This window comes from Bactrocera tryoni, chromosome 5 (assembly GCF_016617805.1).
Source record: "Bactrocera tryoni isolate S06 chromosome 5, CSIRO_BtryS06_freeze2, whole genome shotgun sequence".
Classification (NCBI taxonomy): Eukaryota; Metazoa; Arthropoda; class Insecta; order Diptera; family Tephritidae; genus Bactrocera; species Bactrocera tryoni.
Genome location: NC_052503.1, coordinates 24,808,119 through 24,826,438, shown reverse-complemented (window position 1 = coordinate 24,826,438; position 18,320 = coordinate 24,808,119). Strand labels below are relative to the sequence as shown.

At 33.6% G+C, this 18,320-nt stretch overlaps 2 protein-coding genes across 5 annotated transcripts; both read left to right on the top strand.

The window, feature by feature from the left end:
- The first annotated feature begins 9,007 nt into the window (after positions 1 to 9,007).
- LOC120778078 (ankyrin repeat domain-containing protein 18A) lies at positions 9,008 to 13,684 on the top strand. Of its 4 annotated transcripts, none has more exons than XM_040109773.1 (11): positions 9,008 to 9,069; positions 9,894 to 10,103; positions 10,192 to 10,350; positions 10,447 to 10,644; positions 10,712 to 10,924; positions 11,147 to 11,167; positions 11,400 to 11,559; positions 11,626 to 11,978; positions 12,104 to 12,195; positions 12,251 to 12,353; positions 12,633 to 13,684. In XM_040109773.1, the coding sequence occupies exons 2-11, from the start codon at positions 9,981 to 9,983 to the stop codon at positions 13,158 to 13,160; spliced, it is 1,950 nt and encodes a 649-aa protein (XP_039965707.1). In that variant the 5' UTR covers positions 9,008 to 9,069; positions 9,894 to 9,980; the 3' UTR covers positions 13,161 to 13,684. The 4 variants fall into 4 exon arrangements, with proteins under 4 accessions (XP_039965707.1, XP_039965708.1, XP_039965706.1 ...); XM_040109774.1 differs by lacking the exon at positions 9,008 to 9,069 and adding an exon at positions 9,733 to 9,814 and having other exon boundaries at positions 12,272 to 12,353; XM_040109772.1 differs by lacking the exon at positions 9,008 to 9,069 and adding an exon at positions 9,733 to 9,814.
- A 1,452-nt stretch (positions 13,685 to 15,136) lies between these two features.
- Positions 15,137 to 18,269, top strand: LOC120778169 (ATP-dependent RNA helicase DDX54). The gene is made up of 9 exons (XM_040109905.1): positions 15,137 to 15,234; positions 15,294 to 15,491; positions 15,567 to 15,915; positions 15,977 to 16,156; positions 16,222 to 16,385; positions 16,447 to 16,857; positions 16,920 to 17,198; positions 17,272 to 17,433; positions 17,496 to 18,269. Exons 1-9 carry the CDS (start codon positions 15,232 to 15,234, stop codon positions 18,204 to 18,206), a joined length of 2,457 nt encoding a protein of 818 aa, XP_039965839.1. The 5' UTR covers positions 15,137 to 15,231; the 3' UTR covers positions 18,207 to 18,269.
- Positions 18,270 to 18,320: the final 51 nt, after the last annotated feature.

Genomic DNA, 18,320 nt, shown 5'->3' with positions numbered 1-18,320 from the left:
ATAAATACTCTACGATTAAAGCCAAACATTATTTTATGAGAGTATTTTATGAAAAACAATATATTTTATAAAACAAAAAATGCAAATGTTTTATAAAATATTGTAAATACAAGAAATCAAAGCTGTTTACATAGAAGAAAGCGTTATTTGTATATTAACTTAAGTGTAAATTATGCATACGTATACACATACAAATGTAATACCATAGTTATTGTTAAAACAAAAATTATTAAAATTAAAAAATAAAAAAAAAAAAAAAAATTAAAATAAAAAAAATTAAAAATGAAAAAATGGATATTAAAATTAGAAAACAAAAAAAAATTAAAATTAAAAATAAAAATAAAATAATTATGAAAGAATTAAAAAAATTAAATAAAAAAAATTAAAAATAAAAATATAAAATATTAAAATTAGTAACTTAAAATTAAAAATTAATAATTAAATAATAAAATTAAAAATAAAGATCTATAATTAAAGAATTATAATTAAAAAATAAAAAATTAAAAACCAAAATTTAATAATTTTAGCAACTATACTCGAACCAATTTCGAAAACTAGAAAGTCTGTAACTGTAAAAGTAACAAATAACCATTTAAAACACATTATTATTATTTATTTATTATTTTATGTAAAATTAATTATTTAACAATTTGCTGTTGTATTTTTTATTAATGTTTAAGTTTTCGCTTAAGTTAAATTGCTTATTAATAAAAATCAAAAATCATATACTCATACAATAAAAAAAGACTTTTATTTATGCAAAACAGAAAATAATTTCAATTTATTTATGCGAAAAAAAATTTAATTTCTAATAAATTAGCTTTTCAAGCATATTTTCCAAACTACAAACGGTCTAAAACAGTAAACTATAGTCACTAGTGAACTTAATGAGAGCAGAATTGAACTCTAGCTATTAGCAAACAGCACAAAAAGCAGCAATATACATACAAACAAATAGCAAATATTTCAAAAACAAAACAAAAAACGTTTAACAAACAATAAAAATATTGAAAAAAAACAATAAAATATTTAGCAAACGAAAAAATATTTAACACAAAAAAAATAAACAAAAAACATTTAATAAAAAAGTATACAAAAAATAATATTAAACAAAAAAAATAAAAATAAAAACATTTAAGAAAATCAATTCAAGAAAAAAAATTCAACAAAAAATATTTAACAAAAAAAAACTTCACAAAAACTATTTTGGTAAATAATAAACAGTTAAACAGCAACAAAATAAACAATAAAATTAAATAACCGTTAAGCGTCTGCGTTGCACTGCAAACAATTTTAACTGCGTTGCATTAAGCACACACACACGCACGCATTTTTTGCAAAATAAAGTAATATTCGTTTAACGTTTGCAGCATTTTACAAAAACAAAAGCAAAATATAACAATAATTATAAATAAACAGTTAAGCCAATGAAACTCAATACAGCGCCACAATAGAGAAAATATTTGCAGCAATAATTAAAGAAAGTAATCAAATAAACAACAACAACAAATGCAACACGGCAACCTACCCACAGTATTTACTTAATTGTAGAGGCAAAAATACACACATATACTATTATACTATATACACACATAAATTATTAACTATATACACATACAGAAACACACACACACACGCATATATTTGGTAGTCAACATTTGAAATGAAAATAAACTTTGCAATGGAAGAGAAATGCTTACAAATCAGATTGGCATAAAAACAATACAACAACAAAAAGTTCATCAAATTTATACAGTATGCAGAAACACTCAAATGTTTTTGAATTCTAAAAATTTTACATAAACTTGAAAAACCTTAGTTTTGAGTTTATTTCCATCTTGGTCTACTATATACCATATTTTGGTCTCCTCTTTTACTAAAAAATTAGATATAAATAGTTCTGTTAAATGGATGCCTAAAAAATTACCAAATTCGAATACTCTATATCTGAAAACAGTATAACATTTCAATACCGGTTCAGTGGTGCGAAGCTTCGAAGCATTAAAATCATTTAATTGTTCGTTTATTGCTTTTTGTCTTCCTCTTTTTCCGCCGAGCCACTTTTGAGTCTGAGAAAGAGAAAATAATAATTGGGGACGAAGTTTGGCGAATGGGAGACTAGTTCATTGCTTATCTCACACAATTCTTCGGTTAGATCAGAGGAAGGAAGAGGGAACGATTTCCAAAAACGCGGTACCCAACACGGCAAAGCCTTTTAACTTATAAAAGTTGCTAAATAATATGGTCCAGGAGTTCTTTATAGAGTCTTCGCGGATTTTTCCGAATCTTCTGGCCCTACCACAAATTGGGGTGCCTCATTCCCAAAAGATTACTACTTTCAGATAAGGATCGAGACTTTTTGAGCGTGAGCGTGAGCTCTAGGTCAAACTAAATATTTTTGAATAGATCAGAAGATATATCTTGATAATGAAAGAAGTTGAACCCAGTCTTGAAACCCAAAAACCCCCTGCACTGACATAATGCACATCATCTAAAAAAATATTAATTCGATTTCACGAATTTTGTTTTAAAGACCAAAAACAAGAAAAGGTATACTCCATGGTCTCTCGGATATCAATGAAATTCTTTATTCCTGTGAAAGTGCATTCGATGCCATTATGCATGGAACTCGATTTCTTTTGCATGGCCACCACGGGCACACTTATAGAAATCCAGACGCTGGACCCAATTTTCGACGGGTTTCATATATAAATCGGCCGATACTGCTGCAATTTTAACGTTCGATGTTCGTACAAAGTCCATCAATCGTCGCTGGCTTGTTGTCAAAGACCATGACTTGACGTAGCCCCATAGGAAATAGTCGCACGACCGAGGCGGCCAATTGCTTAGGCCATTTCGTAAGATAACACGTTCACCAAACTTGGTTTTCAATAAATCGATTGTGACATTATTTGTGTGACTTGTGGCGCAGTCCTGTTGAAATCATATATTGTCCAAGTCCATATCATCCCATTCGGTTATCAATTAGCGGTAGCGATTCCCATTCACAGTAACGTGAATCTTCCGTCTTGATCATCATGGAAGAAGTACGGCCCAATGACGCTGCCGGCCCATAAACCGCACCAAACCGTATTTTTTCGGGAGTACGTGTGGATTGCTGCCCGACCAATAACGCATATTTTGTGTCTCAACGAAACCATTCAACCAGAGATGAGCTTCGTCGCTGAAGATGATTTTTGGATGAAAATCCGGCTCATTTTCAAGTTGTTGCACAGCTCAATTCATGAACAAACGATGATTCTCGTATCTTCGACAGTACGGGCACTTTTTTGTCTCACTGGCACTGTAACATTTTGTACTGTGCCTGTGGATTCAAATTTTTCCACTAAACGCTCAATTGTTGATCTGACAGTACGATTATGACGACCATAAATTGGACGTAGCGTTCTTAAAGTTAAGGCCACTGACTCGGAATTTCGGTAGTAAATTTTAAAAATTTCGACTCGTTGTTGGATCGTATATCTTTCCATGATGAAATGGCAAACCTTACTGAAGAGAAATGTCAAAAGAACGGGAAAAAAATAAGGCTTCGTTTGCTGTCCCAATCAGTCTAATTTTTGCCCTGTGAGTGTACCATATATATGTAATTAGTCCGTCATCCTATCTCACTAATTTTTTTTCCTTTCTAAACACTTGTTTTTTCGGTTGAAATTTTACCTCTTCTATGATCTTATATGTTTCACCTAAAAGTGTGGCAATGATTATCGATTCATTTTCAATGAACTTATGCGAAGTCTTTCCTAAAATATATGCCTCGTAATAGTTTGGCCTATTGAAAATTAATTAAGAGACATATTCTTTATAAACCGTCCTAATCAGAGATTATGAAATTCCGCTCCCTGTTTTATTTGATATACATATGTAAGTTCTGCACAAACCACTTTGGTTATGACAAGCATAGAATTCGATGTCTTTTTGGATGAAAGCCTTATCTTTTCACACTTCAACTAATTACGGTGAAAACCAAGCAGTGTTACGAGAAAAATGGAGAAACAACTTACTCTTATAAGAGCGAAACTAGTTCTATGGTAAGACTTTCGTTCCGAAGCCGATTTTTTTCCTTTCTTGTCAATAATGCTAAAGGCAGTGATATAGGAGATTCTTTGAATCTCTGAAGTTCGATGCATTACTAATTTTTGACAAGGGGAGTCCTTCATCTAACCACAAAACCATTAGCGTATATATCTCTCAGGCTTGGGTTCGTTGGAACTATATAAATATATACTTTTCGAAAGCTTCAAGCGTCGATTCAATCAATCTTGTCGCCGTCGGACCTTCTGTAGTATATTTTTATGAAAAATTAGATTTAAAGCAGGAAGTATAACCTTTTTCTTAGCATTTCTCTCAATGTTTTACAAGATATGCTACTTTTTGGATCAATTAGTATCCTAATTACTATGCAAAAGTTGAGCCTAAGGTAGGTAAGCTGCCTTATATCCATACAATTGAACACAAGATAACTCAACTTAACAAAGACACTGAATTTGATTGCCTAAACAACTATGTATCAACTCATTCTCCTTTCACCCCTACCATTAGTTTATTAGATCAGCAATTATATAAATTAATTATGTCTTAATTAGGCAAAAATCAGAAATACTGCTTGGAAAGCAATATTTATTATACGATAAGTGAAAAGCTAGAAATTATCGAATTTAATTACTATATAAAAATAATTTGGAGACATTAGGGTGTGCATTAAGCAATTGATCGTCAGCATGCTTATTGGAATTTTGCATACATAAGTATGAATGAAATTAATTAACTGAAGTAATTTGGAACAAGGAATGCTTCAATTGCTTCGTTAAAATGCAGAGACCCTGTCGGAAATTGAGGAACTTTGTTATAAATAGAACAAACTACTAAACGCCAATGGCAGTTTCTAAGAATTGATTTAGGAATTAAAAATTTTGCAATGCGTTTAAGTAGTGTTAGTCAAAATTTCAATTGAATACTAATGAAAATTAACAAAAACGCCAAAATTAAATAACTAATTTAAGCAATTCACTATATAATAGTAGACTTATGTATATGTACAGTTATACTCATAAACTAAGTTAATGTTTAAGTAGTACTCTATAGTTGAGGTAATAAATTGGTATTTAAATAAGAGAAATGGAAAATAAACATTTTACATACATTACTTAAAACCAGGCTCAATGAAAAATTTGAAGTATGGGATGTAGGATCCGTGCTTCAAAGTTTGAAATGTGTCCAATTAATGGCAAAAATTATCTACCGTCATCACTGAAGATTCAGAATACCTGATTTTATAATTTAGAGCTCACTTTTCCAAATGAAGAAGATGCTGTATCTGATCAAAACTGACCCGGACTGACAAAAAAAATATTTTTAAGTATCCTAATACAAATATTTATTATCGCATTCTATATGTAATCTCTTTTGTGCAGAGAAAGAGAGAGGGGATGGGTTGGTGGTTACAATTCCGGCCGGGACCGGTTCTCAGAGGGTCCTGGTGCTGTGTAACAATTTTTTTCAGATTGTTTTCTTCAACAGTTGGCTGCAAGCATCCCCTACTCGACGTCGATATTGTAAAAGATTCAGGTTTCTTGGTACGAGTCGAACATTGACACGCTACATACCCAAAACATTAACCAAAATATGTTAAATCGGTCCATAAGAAATACTGAGATCGTCCGCTCTCTCTCCGATGTCAACACGATCATTTTCAAGCACTGTTTCTTTATTTTTTCTACATTATCGTCTTTAACCGAGGTGTATGGATGACTTCCCGATCTTTTTAACCACAGATACAAAATCAGTCTAGACGTGTTAACCCTATATTTACGTCACTTATTTTGACAAAAAACTAAAATTGAATATAAAGAGAAAGTACGGAGTTATTTTAAAAGGCTTCGCGACTTTCTTTCGTAAATCTTTCTAATTATTAATTAAAGAATCACTAAAATAGACTGCAAGCAAAATTTGGCTACTCAAATTCAATTAAGAATACACCGATACACGCACGCACACATTCAGTTGTAGAGAAATGTATGTATGTATAGACAAATATAGTATATTCCCGACTGATTGTAAGCAATTCTTAAGAATCAGTTGAAGAATTAGCAATACAAAAACAAAATATTCTCACAACAACCACAGTTTCTGCTATTTACAGCCGTACATAATAACATACATATATACACACTTGAATATAAATATACATTGATATGTATACGTTATACTATAGGTTACTAAAACTTCTATATGCATAATTATATAAAAAATATGAGAACTGTATACAAATATATACGAACAAAAGATATGCCAAATAAAACGATAAAAAATAATAAATTATTTACATTGTTGTTTTACTTCAATTAAATAAAGGGAGGTGATTAAATTCATTTTCTAAATGGTGACATTGACTTCATCTAACTTTGTCTCAACATACATATGTATGTATGTACATATGTATATATATTTTTTTCGCCAAAGAATAAGGAATATTCTAAGAAAAAAGGATTTGAAAGAACGGCTGGGAGGAAAGTTCCACTAATAAGTAAAAAACAATATATTTCATTAAGGGAGACATCACCTGTCAATCTAAATATACATAAGCTAGGCGCCTAGAAACGGTTTTCGATCCTAAATACACAAAATCGGTCAAACGAGGAGAAGGAAATATAATGTTATTGAGATGCTTTTGCGTCAAGGCAGTTGGTCCAATGTTCTGAATAAAATAAAAACTGTGTGCCACAAACTGCGTTCATATACTGGATAAGGTCACTTCCATATGCAGAGGAAGAAATTGTCATAAGGTGGAAGTTCATGCAGTCCGATGACCTCTAACACATTCTTAAAACTTACTAAAAAATAATAACATAGCAAAAAAAATAGTTTGATTGATTGGCCTAAACGGTTTGGTCTGATCTAAAACCAATAGATCACTTTTGGAAGACATTAAAAAGGTATTGGTGGCTTTCAAAGAAAATATGTATATATTAGTATTTATATATAAATCTAGTGTTTTAAGTTTTAAGCGTTTCGTTTCTTTTGTAATTTCCAAGTGCACAAAGTGAAATTTAATTTTTGGTTAATTTAAATTATGAACCAACATGTGCCTGTTATTTTTCCCAACACTGTATTTTGAGCATTTACCGAACATATGTATGCATGTATGTATGTACATATGTATATCGCTTAACCTACAAGCAGGCACTTGACTTTATTCACAGAGTCTGTCGCGCGAGAGTCAGATTTACAAATTTACTCATCTGATTCTTTCTTGTCAAGATTCCATAGACAAACTCACCCAATTTATAACCGTATGTAAAAAAAAGCAATAACATTTCAACACCTTTAACTAACTCTATCCTTGTATTTCAATCAAAATAAACGATAATAGTTGTATATGTATGTACAATTGCAAATACATACATATGTATGTACATAGTAAAAACACAAATACGTACCAAAAACTGACATATGACTAATTAATAAATAAAAGTAACTCTACCATGCTTATAACACCTTCGATAGAGCCGTTACAATTTTACACTTGCATATTTGGTATACAATACATGTTTAATGCTTGTATACATAAGTATATGCAAAACCCTTAACTCATCATGGTTTGCTTATGTATTTTTCAATTGTATGCAATAGCAATAAAATCAAACAACTTACCAATTAAATTTTTAACCAGTACATAACTTTAATATACAACAGCCCAGCGCATTGTAAGTGATTGAAAACATAACAACTGTTATATATGTACATGCATATATGCACTGTACCGCAACCGCGAATGCATTCAGCAAAAACACCTGACAATGAACAGGAATCTACAGGCAACGACTTGCAAAGCAAACACATTTCACACTCACTTCACTTTATTTTTATTGTAATATATTAAACTACAGAGAAATTCACCAGCACATATTTGACAATAAATAATAATATTTACTCAAAACTTAATTTATTTTCACTATTAAACACCGGCAATACGAAGCCCGCACGATCGCTAGACCACGAGATGTGTAAGAGAATAAATATTACAAGAATCAGGTGATGTGTCAAAAATGATGATAAAAAACGAAGCATTAACACTTCAAATCGCGCTAACACAAAAACAAATTTGCAAAATGAATCCTCGGGCAAATGCCGCCACATAAATATGTGTTTGTGGATGTATGAACATACATACGTACAGCCATGCACATGTAACATTCATACGTACGTATAAATGCATTTATTTAGCAATGCAGGCACGCAAAAAGAAAATTAAAGCAACAGCAACAAACTAATCAAAAATATTACAAATAAGAATGGGAGGAAAGCACACTGCGTTTCTGTTAGGCTTAATATCGCTTGCTGTAAATAGATATGTACACATACATATGTAGTTATGCATCAATTTCAGTATGTATGTTTACTTAGCATGTGTTTTCATAGGTAAATTTCGCGCATTGATTTATATTTAATTGCGTAATTCGTCAACTTCTTGACTTTTCAATGAACTCATGCAAATACTCGTATTTATGTACCTATTTATATACGTATATATATGTATGTAAATATATTAATACATATGCATATACACTTGCTTTTTCCAAAGCAGGGAATTTAATTGCTTCCGGTTTGATTTAATTTATTTTTTTGTTTTATTTGTACGAATTGCTCTCAGCCGCAACAAACGGATGTGAATAAACTCACAAACGCGCAAATATACAAAGGAATGAACGAAAATTCATACATACTACACAAACAAAAAGCATACATCTAAACAGACACACATTCATATATCTATGTACATCTGGACGAACGAAGTCGAGCAAAGCGCTGAATGCATAAGAAAAATCAGATTAACGTTAGAGAAAAATCAGGAAAAAGAAGAACGGAAACATTGAAAGTGACCAAGCCAGTTTGCGCAACGCATAGTCAAGTGGAAGTATAAATGTATTAAAATTTGTGTTTGCGACAAAAAGTTTATAATATTATTATTAGAAATTGTATCAAATTGGTAAATACACTAATTTATTGCTTTATAAGTGTGCAAAGATCGAAATCATGCTCAGATATTTGGTAAGTACACAGAGTGGCGCTTGGAAATAGTTTTGACAAAATACGTTTCTCCGCCATTTCCGTACTTTGGCGACATTTGCAGAGCATTATGGCATTTCCACGACACAGTGTCACATTTGTTGGTACTGGACGCCACTAGTTGCACTTCCGTTGAAAGTAACTAAAGCGATGCTACTATTTTTTAGTTAAAAAAAAATTTTATTAAATATTTTCAAGTAATTTGTGAATTGAAATTATAATTTAAATAATCCATATTTATATAATAAACAATACATACAGTGGTAATAAGAATAAAAAAATATTTATCAAAAATAAAAATTATAATATTAGAAAACTAAAAAAATAATAAAATACAAAATATATATTGAAAGTAAATTGCCGTACATATTTCTAAACATTTATTAAAATAATTATTAAAAATGTTTTGGTCTAATGAAGAAGTCGTAAAGTTATTTCATACAATACATTCTCATAGAAAACGACTAAAAATTTAATTGAAAATTCCTTTTTTAAATATGTTACTTGTAATTTAAGTCACAAAACTTAAATATCAACTTTTTAAATAATAACTGCAGTTCTTCAATGTTAAAACAAATCAAACATTTGCATTACTATAAAATGCAACCCTGCGCTGATTGTTATTGTTGTTGGCATTTTGTTTTTATCCACACTTGGTCAACGAAGCAACATCACAAAACGAATCGACGCGAACGAAGTGACGGAAAAGAAAAAGCTTGCTTTTATTGTACGTGCGCCTTGTTTCCTTTTCCTTTAATTTTAATTTTGTTTTTGATAAATTTAACAAATTCCAAATGTTTTCACAGATTTCAATACACCAACATTAACAGTCGAGTTTGTGACACAGTCTCAGTACGTTCGAAGCAAAAGGCATAGTGAAACGAACGTGGAAAATGGTAGGCGGCGGCGGCGGTGGCGACAATAAAGTTGTGGCCACTTTACGAGCGGATGGAAGTGTATATCCTGCAAGTGGCACTTCCATTGGGCAATTAGTGAATTTAATGAACTATAAAATTGTAAGTTTTACTACAGCTAACAGTGTTGCACCATTGTTTAACAATTCCTGTGTTTGTATTTGTTGCAATTTTTAATTTGGTGCTATAGCGTACGGAAGTGGATGTCAGCAATAAGGCGCTCAATACATTCAATGTACCAACAACCGTAGTGGATTTGGGTAAACAACTGTTACAGTACGCGCGGGACGGTGATCTGAAGGGAGTGAAAAATATGTTGTCGCGCGGAGCACCATTCACCTCGGATTGGGTATGTATTATTGTGTGGTTGTGGCTGGCGGTATGCTGTTGGCTTGGCAAATTACTGGATGGATAATAACATAAAATTTTATAATTTTATTTGTAGTTGGGCATGTCGGCGCTACATTTTGCAGCTATGAATAACCAATATGAGGTGTGTGACGCGCTTTTGAAGGGCGGCATCAATAAGGACTCGAAAACAAAAGTAGATCGTACACCGCTGCACATGGCGTGCTTCTACGGCAATGAACGCATTGTGGAACTTTTGCTAGCCAAAAAGTGCATAGTAAATCCACGAGATATGGTACGTTTGTGAAGTTTCCTCGTAAGCAATTTATTTATTTATATATTTGCTTTCTCACACTTTTTAGTTACGCATGACACCTTTGCATTGGGCTGTGGAAAAAGGCCATAAGTCCATTGCGCGTCTGCTGCTTAAGCACAACGCTGACGTGACGGTTACTTCCAAATTCGGCAAAACTCCCATCGCTCTCGCAGTGTTGACAGAACAAGCTGACTTACTCGAGGAATTGGAATCTGCACGGCAATCGCAAATAAACCGCAAATATAATGAGGAGCATGAGGTGAGCATAAGTTCTAACAGATATATAATGAGTGCTGTTGGTTGTGGCACTTTTGACAGCAACATTTAGTGTTACATTATAATTCGCAGTTATATACATAAATATGTATATTTTACAAAGAACCCCGCTTAAATTTTTAATTTTGTTTGTGCTTTTCTATTACAAATACGCGTGCATTCATACATACAACTTATGCTAAAAAAATCATAAATATGCTCACAGGTGCGGGCCAAGCGTTTCAAAGTAGGTATTCAAGTTAGCTTGTTTAGATATATGTATGTATGCCTTTTCGATATTAATTTGTTTTTGTGCGTATTATTAACAATTTGGCCGAAGACAATGCTTCAAAATTTATCTAATAATTTCTAGTAGTCTACTTTTCTAAATTTCTGTTAGTACTTTTGTGCATATAGTATATCTAATACAAATGTAAAAAATCATATTGAACATATTTTAATGAAATGCCACATTGCAGAAAGAGACATCTGATGCGGTGAACTCCATAATGGGTTTGACAAATTTTAGCGCAGAAGAAGCGGCAAGCTCCACAAAAATCACACTGGAAGTCGACGATGAGCTAACAAATAATAGCGACTTCGCAGAGTCCAAAATATCCGATTTGGCAAACATTAAGGGTATTTATTTTTAACATAAACCAAGTGTTGTAACTAATTATTATAATTGCAATAATTTACCACTAGAAACCGGCGTTCTGGACAAGACCACTATCAATATGCTGAAGGACCATGGCATTTCGATGATGCCAGAGGACGAAGACACTTCAAAGGAGCTGCTCGCCACTGCCTTGCAAAACGGGCGCCAACTGGTGCTGTCCGAGGGTGGCAAATTGTTGCTTAATGAGACTAAAAAAATACATAACAATAATAACGGTAAAAGTGCCTCCAGCAGCAGTGGAAACGCGAATTCCAATACCAGCAATGTGCGAAATTATACGGTCTTGCCCGTGCGCGGCACGCTAGCATCGCGTACGCAAAATTACAAAGCGCGAGCGAGCATCATATCCAAAGCGAAAGATAATCTCAATATGTACAAGGTTAGTAGAAGCTCTTAGGCGCTTGTGAAAGTAATAAGATTCATGGAATTGAATGCGCTTACTAACTCACACAACACTTTACCGAAAAAAATATTAAAAATTAAAAACAAATTACTCTTTTTCAGAACGTGCGCATCATTTCACTAAACGATTTTAAAAAGTTCTACGGCAATACAAACATTAAAGGCGTGCAAAAGATACCTGCTTCCATGGCGAGGTAATTCAGTCCACATAAATCTTATATCTTAATTAGAGCTCTTCTCTATTTGTAGTGAACGTTTGGCGCGTATAAGACAAATAAGCGAAGAACAACGAATACTTAATCCTGGTAATCGACAGGTTTACACCAATACACGCACCTTGGCACAACGACAGGTATTTTCAATTACTTAGCCAATAATAAATGTCAAGTTGTTTTATAAATAAACACATACATAGATTTTTGTAAACAAACGTGTTTTGTGCGCTTAATTTAATTTCTTGTGAATTTATTTAAATATTTTTTTTATGTACATAGTTTATTTATATAGTTTTTTGTATATATTTTTTATTATTAATTAGTTTTATTATTTATTTTATGTTTTTATTTTTCTATGTAACAAAATTTTTCTTTCAACTTTTTAACCAAAACCAAAAAATTTTGTCTCCTTGCAGTTGAAAGCTGGCCAAACAGTGGTAAAGACGGAGCAACCGTCGACTATAATAGCCGAGGATGATGATATTGATTCGATAATACAGCTGGCACCAACCGATAGTGATACCGAATTGTCGGACAGCGAACATACACAGCAGCAGCAACAACAAACTCAACAAGCCCAAAAACAAAATCAGCCACAGCAAAAACTATCTAACGTCAGCATACAAGGCACTAAACAATTGTTGAATATCGCTGCGCCGCAAGTAATACGTCAGTTGACGACCAAGCAAGGCACGCTGGTTGGCACTAAACTCAACATGTCCGGCGGTGAAGCTGCCAAACCACAAGCAGGCTCCACTGTCATCTCTCTGCTATCTGTGCCGGAAATATGCCGTCAACTATACGAGCTACGTCGGCAGAACGACGATTTGAAGCGCAAATTCGATGTAGCACAAAAGGAGAAGGAGGAGATGCGTCAGCGTTTGGATCGTTTGGAGGAGCTGTTGCTAGTGGAGAAAACGGATGATGGCTATGTGGATACCTAGTGGTAGCCACTAATAGTATGTCATTTAGTGGTATTCATTAAATTTCTTACTTTTTATTTAATTGAAAGTATTTTGTAATTAGCTACAATATACAGGCATAAACACGCAAACAAGAAGTGTAGTTGTGTAATGATCATTCGAGTTGAAGCGCCTTTAATTGAATGTGGTGGCATTCGCAGTATGCATTCGTTAAGTAAACTACATATATATTTAGTCATATAAGTTATGCGCTCGCTTGCAATAATTGTGAGCATTCATAAATAAGTTGAACTACCATTTAATTTAATTCTTAACTGTAAATATTTAATTTTATGTCTTTCTTAACATAAAACAAATGCAAAGCGTTGCACTTCGCCACTGAATTAGTAAGCTCTAAAATGTTGTCTGCTAAATATTCATAAAATTTCAATAAGCACCAGTGTTATACACACTTTAATCTTCTCACACTAAAAACAAAAAAAAAAAAATACCAGCAAATTAATATTTTGATTCAATAAAGGGTTTACGTATTGCTGTTACTTTAATTTTATTGTTGTTAACGAAAAAATAATGCAAGGAAACAACTATATACATACAAATTTGATATCTCACAAATTGTTAATTCTTTAAGATTTTTATATTTTTCTAATGACAAAAGTGAAATACAAATGAAACAAGTTTGGTAAACACACAAAAATCATAGTAAACTGTACATGCATTAAAACATAATTATATTGAAAAAATTATATAAAAAAAATTATTAGCAATTTTCTTGTATGTATATATGAAGTAAGCATTATTTGAAGTCAAAAAGCTAAGTAATATTTTTGTTTACATTAATGCATATGTATGTAGTTTATAAGAAACGCAAATAACAAAAAAAAAGTGAGAATTTAAATTAACACGCATACTACAAAAACGTTTTAAAAATATGTAAGTGAGTTTATGTTATCTCGTAGTTTGAATTAATAAAAAAAAAAACATTTTGTAAAATGTTAAAACAATGGTCAGCATTTTGGAAAATTGGTAAACATATTGAAAAGTGCGAACTCAAAACTTTCAATGTAGAAGGAATAGCTGTAACTCGGCATCATTGTGGCTATGAAGTATCAATCGTTGTTGATTTTGTTGTCCTCGTTCCAACAGCAGTTATATCTACCCAACCGTGCCGACTGGGGCTTATAGTATTTTTAATTTCTACCAAAATCAGTTCTGCGTTTGTAATCATATATACCTATTGTTAAAGATCCACTGTTTAGTTCACAAGAAATAAAACTCCAAAAAGGAGCAGAGACAAACTTTTGTAATCGCAACTAGGGTTTAGTAAGTATATGAAGGAGTTTCAATCCTCTAATACAAATACTGCGTCCATAACATTTGATCGCATAAAAGTTTGAACGGACAATATCAAGAGCTGTGGCGTTTATGTGTGTTATAAGTGAGGTATAATCGGTCCAGCTCATCGACGAATTATTTACATACCTTTTCTCACATAAAAGGTAATCTAAGGACTTAAAAATTCAAAAAAACTGTTTTCCCGGCTAAAATAGGTGCTGTTGGAAAGTTGTCGGGTTAGTGCATGGTATTTTATACAGTTATGCAATGTTCCCATTGTCCGACTTTTTTATTGTTGTTGCTGTAAGGACTTTGCATGAATATAGACATTGCTTGCTTACATTTCAAGGGAAGAATTTAGTATACCGTCCTAGGATTCCAAGGATAAAAAGGATAATAATAATAATATAATATATAACAATATAAGTATATTCGTGATCTGGAGAGTCTCTTCTATCCGACCATACCCATTTTATTCTCGAAATCCTTGGACGATACTAAAGCCGACCCCATTCCAATTTGGTACTTAAAGTTTTTTAATATTAAATAATTGTTAAATAAAAATACTTGTAATGGGTTAAATTTGAACTGCATTGTCGACCAAAGCAGTCAGCTGTTCACTGCCGTTTTGTTTTTTTGACATTTATTTTATTTGAAAACCGTCACCAAAACAAATCAAGTTGCACGTGTCTGAAGCTCCGCATTTATTCTGAAAAACATCATAAAAACTCTATTTAACAGACAATAAATTTCCGAAATGGTAATATTTTACAAAGCTTCAAAAATCAACTTGTAGAAAATGTGTTTTTCAATTTATAGGGTAAGAAACACGACGATATAGACTTGCCCGGCTTTCCATCTCTGGATAATGTTGGCGGTGGTGACAATACGGAGACTGTTAAAGGTAAAACCAAATCTAAGAAAAGCGGAGGTTTCCAATCGATGGGTCTTTCCTTTGACGTACTAAAAGGTATAACTAAGCGTGGATACAAAATACCGACACCTATACAGCGAAAGGTACACTACAAATTGTGACAAAATTAACACAAACATTTTATATTTACATATGCATACTTATGTATTTCGGTTTAGACCATACCGTTGATACTTGAAGGCCGCGATGTTGTGGCTATGGCTAAAACAGGCTCAGGCAAAACTGCCTGCTTTCTTATACCCATGTTCGAAAAACTTAAGAGCAGGGAACCCACTAAAGGTGCGCGTGCTCTAATTCTCTCGCCCACGCGCGAATTGGCTGTGCAGACTTACAAGTTTATCAAAGAATTGGGACGTTTTATGGATCTGAAAACAATTTTAGTACTTGGTGGTGATTCAATGGACTCGCAGTTTTCTGCTATACACACTTGTCCCGACGTTATAGTGGCTACGCCAGGTCGTTTTCTGCATTTGTGTGTTGAAATGGATTTGAAATTGAATTCAGTTGGTGCGTTAAGATACTTTATGAGTTTTACTGTACTACTAATTTCACTATATTATTTCTTCAGAATATGTGGTGTTCGATGAGGCAGATCGTCTGTTTGAAATGGGCTTTGGCCAACAACTGAATGAAACATTGCACCGTTTGCCAGCGTCCAAGCAAACCGTGCTCTTCTCGGCTACTCTACCCAAACTTTTAGTGAATTTTGCACGCGCAGGATTAAACGATCCAGTTTTGTTGCGTTTAGGTAAATACGAGTATATGGATTTTTGGTCAAAGAATGTTCGGCTTATTAAAATTCTATATTAACAGATGTTGAGTCTAAATTACCGGAAGGTTTAATGCTTAAATTCTTATACTGCCGTCCGGACGAACGTTATACCGCCTTGGTCGTGTTGCTCAAATATGTAATACCGCAAGATGCTCAAACCGTGGTCTTCGCTGGTACACAACACCACGTTGAATTGATATGCTATGTAAGTAGATACTGGGTATTTTTTCTTAAAATATAAAATTATTTATATTCCCTGCACTTAGATCCTCACCAAATGCGGTATTTCCAACACGGCTGTATATTCTAGTTTAGACCCCGCCGCACGTAAGATTAACACAGCCAAATTTGTTAATAAGAAAGTCTCGGTGTTAACTGTAACCGATGTGGCGGCACGTGGTATCGATATACCCAGCTTGGATTATGTTGTAAATTTGCATTTCCCTGGAAAACCGAAATTATTCGTACATCGTGTCGGACGTTGCGCTCGCGCTGGCCGCACCGGCACCGCCTACTCCATATTCTCCACTGATGATGCTGCGCATGTGCTTGATTTGCATTTATTCCTCAATCGCCCATTCAATATAAATGACGACAAAACGGTGGGCATTGCACCGCAGGAGCTAATGGAGGAAGAGCATCTATCTGTGACAGAAGTTAAGAACAGTCATGATATTGTAAGTGATATTAATTTCGACAATTTTAGGTGTGTGTTTCAAATAAATTTTCGTTTGTTTAGGCTGGTGTACTACGTACAAGTGAAAACGCATACAAAAAATATTTGTCGTCGCGTCCTGTGGCCTCAGCAGAATCCAATGCACGCATTAAGAAAATCAAGTTTTTCAGCTGCAAAAACTTAGATGATTTTCTAGCAGCAAATATATCATTGCGACAATCGCAATGCGCAAATAGAGAAAATGACAACAAGTCAAAGGAAGATTTGGTGGCTGAAGATCGTAAATTACAGGAGGAGAAGCAAGATTTGTTGTTAAAAATGCGGAATTTTAAGCCATCGACGGTTAGTAATAACACAGAAATTCATAAGTAATTTTAACATTTCTTTTATTAATCTTGATTTGCCTGCATTTCAGACGATTTTCGAGTTGAATCGCAGCCAAAAGTCTCTACCTTTCACTATTATGAAGGACAAGCGCACCAAGCATACCAATGTCATTGAGAAGTACAGAAATAAGATGGATGAAATCGAAAAGGAGGAAGCTAATAAGCAACTGGAAGCAGATGAAAAGGAAGAAGTATGTACAAATTAATTTTTACACGCTTTTACTTTCCATTTTCACTTTTACATCATTTTTAGGCTGATGAAGCCGACGCCGAGGAAATTAATCAAGCCTTCAATAAAATTGTTGCACCGAAGAAACGGAAAAACCTCGAGGATCTTTATAAAGACAAGAAGAAAAAAAAGAAGAAGACACATGCCAAGGATAATGAACATTATATTCCCTACCAGTCGGCGGATAAACACACCGAGGACGGTCTGGCGATTAACTCTTTTGAGCGTCAAGCCATGAATGCTGAGTTTTCAGTGGTCGAACGTGATAATGGCTCAGATTTTCGCCCCAAGCCGGGCATGAAGAAGTGGGATCGCATCAAGAAGAAAATGGTTTCTGTGCAAGATCCACGCGCAGGCAAAATACGAACCGAATCGGGTGCCTGGATACCGGCTTCTTTCAAGACGGGCCGTTACAGCGATTGGAAAGAAAAATCCAAAATCGAAGAGCAATTGCAGCGTGAGAACGATGGTGACGATGATGGATTCAAACCATTGTCGCATGAAAAACGTCATCCAGTTCGACGGCATGCGCGTCACAATGCCAAGGTGGCTGCCAAGCAGCGCGCTGGCGGTGACAGTGAATTGCGGCATCCGGAGCAGATTGTAAAAGCGCGTATGCGCTTGGAGTTCATCAAGAAACGTAATGCTGAGAATGCAGTGCGTAAAGCAGAGAATAGAAAACGTAGCATGCGTAAAAATCAACGGGGTAAAGTAAAGAAAGGTGGCAAAAAGTAGGTGTATATTATTCATGGCTTAAGTTAGAAAATTATTGTGCTCTTTATTTTAATAAATAATAAAAATTAATATATCATTTTCTTAAAACAGTTTCTAATTCTTATTGAAGCGATG

What these genes read in the sequence shown, in the direction of transcription:
- LOC120778078 (XM_040109773.1), top strand. Translation starts at nt 9,981, where the DNA reads ATGGTAGGCGGCGGCGGCGGTGGCGACAATAAAGTTGTGGCCACTTTA. An exon ending in ATACCTGCTTCCATGGCGAG is followed by an intron (nt 12,196 to 12,250) that starts GTAATTCAGTCC and finishes CTCTATTTGTAG; the next exon opens with TGAACGTTTGGCGCGTATAA. An exon ending in GCACCTTGGCACAACGACAG is followed by an intron (nt 12,354 to 12,632) that starts GTATTTTCAATT and finishes GTCTCCTTGCAG; the next exon opens with TTGAAAGCTGGCCAAACAGT.
- LOC120778169 (XM_040109905.1), top strand. An exon ending in ACGTTGAATTGATATGCTAT is followed by an intron (nt 16,386 to 16,446) that starts GTAAGTAGATAC and finishes CCCTGCACTTAG; the next exon opens with ATCCTCACCAAATGCGGTAT. An exon ending in TTAAGAACAGTCATGATATT is followed by an intron (nt 16,858 to 16,919) that starts GTAAGTGATATT and finishes TCGTTTGTTTAG; the next exon opens with GCTGGTGTACTACGTACAAG.